The 2,960-nt window shown below is 38.5% G+C and overlaps 1 protein-coding gene across 1 annotated transcript; it reads right to left on the minus strand.

Moving 5' to 3' along the window:
• Positions 1–1,083: 1,083 nt before the first annotated feature.
• On the minus strand, positions 1,084–1,611 carry LOC124615773 (secreted RxLR effector protein 161-like). The gene has a single exon (XM_047143918.1). It carries the CDS (start codon positions 1,609–1,611, stop codon positions 1,084–1,086), a length of 528 nt encoding a protein of 175 aa, XP_046999874.1.
• Between the last annotated feature and the right edge of the window lie 1,349 nt (positions 1,612–2,960).

The raw sequence follows: 2,960 nt of genomic DNA on the forward strand, positions 1-2,960 counted from the left end.
AACTTAGTTCGACTAGATTCCATTATCCTCGTTTTGCTTTTGTTGATGTTCATCTTATATCCTCCTTTCAAGACACTGTCCATTCCGTTCAACTGCTCTTCCAAGTCCTTTGCTGTCTCTGACAGAATTACAATGTCATCGGCGAACCTCAACGTTTTTATTTCTTCTCCATAGACTTTAATACCTACTCCGAAATTTTCTTTTGTTTCCTTTACTGCTTGCTCAATATATAGATTGAATAACATCAGGGACAGGCTACAACCCTGTCTCACTCCCTTCCCAACTGCTGCTTCCCTTTCATGCCCCTCGACTCTTATAACTGCCATCTGGTTTCTGTACAAATTGTAAATAGCCTTTCGCTCCCTGTATTTTACCCCTGCCACCTTTAGAAATTGAAAGAGAGTATTCCAGTCAACATTGTCAAAAGCTTTAAGTCCACAAATGCTAGAAACATAGGTTTGCCTTTCCTTAATCTATTTTCTAAGATAAGTCGTAGGGTCAGTATTGCCTCACGTGTTCTAACATTTCTGCAGAATCCAAACTGATCTTCGCCGAGGTCGGCTTCTACCAGTTTTTCCATTCGTCTGTAAAGAATTCGTGTTAGTATTTTGCAGCTGTGACATATTAAAGTGATAGTTCGGTAATTTTCACATCTGTCAACACCTACTTTCTTTGGAATTGGACAAAGATATAATTTTATAATGTCACAGAACACAGCTGCACACAGAATGAACATAAATATCTGGTGCATTCACACCACGAAAACTGAAAATGAAGCCACTAAAGAAAACTCAATACAACAAGCTCACTGCTGCCAACACTCCCACTCTTGTTTTATTGAGTTTGTTTTGAGATCATTGACAGAACTTTTTTGTTTGATATGAATGTGTCTCTGGTTAAAGGTTTTGTGAATAAGTCTGCCAACTATTTGTTAGAGTAAACATAATACACTTCAATCTCATTATTTTCCACATGTTCATGTATATAATGGTATTTAATGTCAATGTGCTTGGCATGTTTGTGATGTTCTGTGTTTTTAATCAGGTGAATAGCACTTTGATTGTCAATATGGAGTGTTGCTGGTTAGTCTAACTGAAAGCCAAATTCATTGAAAAATCTACGCAACCAAACAAGTTCAGCAGCAGCATCTGAAGCTGCTATGTATTCGGCGTCCATTGTTGATCTGCTTACACATTTCTGCTGATGTGAACACCTTGTCACAGGCCTACCTGTTAACAAGCTCACATAGCCTGTTGTTGGCTTGCAAGTGTCAAAGACACCAGCAAAGTCAGCATCTGAGTACAATACCAGTCCAGTAGAGTCAGCTTTGTACCTTATGGTCAGGTCCCTGGTCTGCTGTAGATACTTCATAATCCTTTTAACAGCATGCAAATGACCGAGACCCGGATTATGTAAAAACCTGCTCACCATGCTCCTAGCAAACATGATGCCTGGCTGTGAGACAATTGCTGCAAACATTAAGCTGCCGACTGCCTGCTGATAAGGTTTGCTTTTCATCTCCTTTACCTCATGTTGATTTGAAGGAAACTGCCCACTGTGTAACATGGTTCCAACATGAAAAGGAGCGGAGTTCTTCTTTGAATCATCCATGTTGAACTTCTGAAGTAAACAATTGATGTATCTTTGCTGGCCTACATAGATTTATTTGTAGAAGGGTTGTGTTCAATTTCCAATCCACAGAAATATTTTCCATTGCCCACAGTAATTTCAAACATTGATCTCAGTGCTGTCAAAACATTTTCCAGTATTTTCGGAGACTTACAAAACAGTAAGCCATCATCCACATAAAGTGCCAGGTAAACATCAGTGTCACCTGTTAAAGCATGGAAAACACATTTTTCTGCATTCAGTGATGGTGATTGAGACCATATAGACTCTTCTTCAGTTTGTAAACTTTATTTAAGCCTTCTAGAACAAAACCTTTTGGTTGCTCCATGTAAACTTCTTCTTTCAAATCTCCACTCAGGAATATCAACCAGCCTAATTTCCATATATCATTAAGCTGCTATGCCTAATAAAACTCTGATTGAATCATATCAGACCACAGGAGAGAATGTCTCTTCATAATCAATGACCTTTCATTGTGAATAACCTTTTGCACATCATCTAGCTTTAAAGTGGTAAATTATTCCCTCAAAATTCTGCTTCACCCAATAGCACCACTTACATCCAACTGCCTTGCGGTTATGTGGTAATGATATTAGATCCCAAGTTTTGTTCTTCTTTGAGGATGTCATTTCCTCTTCCATTGCTTGTGTCCACTTTGATGACTCTTATGATGCCATTGTTTCTTCAAAAGTTTGAGGTTCAAAGATAATGGCAGAACAAGCTCTATCTTGGTCCCGAAACTGAGCAGGTGCTCGCAGATTAGACTGATCTCTCACATTCATCCTTTGATTTTTTGTCATGTGTTCACCAGCATCATCCTCTTCGGATTCCTCTAAAACATCTTTATGATTTTCTTTCGTTTGTTCATCAGTATCATCCTCTTCAGATTCCTCTTGAACATTTTCTGCAGCATGGTCTCCCAGGTAAAATTCAGTATATCTTTGTTCTATGTTTAAGCTATGGGTTTGTTCTTCACTGAAATAGACATTACAGGAGATTGTAATTTTCTTTGACTCAGGACTGTAGAGGTGATAATTGGTACTATACCCATCATAGCCAACCATGATAAATTTCTTTGATTTACTATCCCATTTCAATCTAAATTTATCAGGAACATGTATGCATGCTGCTGATCCAAACTTCCTCATGTGTCCTAAAGAAGAGGGTTTTCCTAACAGTTTTTCATATGGTGTAACATTTTCATTTGCTATGCATGGTCAGCAATTTAAGATATATGCAGCACAGTTTACTGCCTCAGCCCACAATTCGTGAGACTAGTCACACTCAGTAATGGGCCTGTTTTCTTGTTCAATTTGGCCATTCTGCTGTGA

The sequence above is a fragment of the Schistocerca americana genome, chromosome 1 (genome assembly GCF_021461395.2).
Source record: "Schistocerca americana isolate TAMUIC-IGC-003095 chromosome 1, iqSchAmer2.1, whole genome shotgun sequence".
NCBI classification, from domain to species: domain Eukaryota; kingdom Metazoa; phylum Arthropoda; class Insecta; order Orthoptera; family Acrididae; genus Schistocerca; species Schistocerca americana.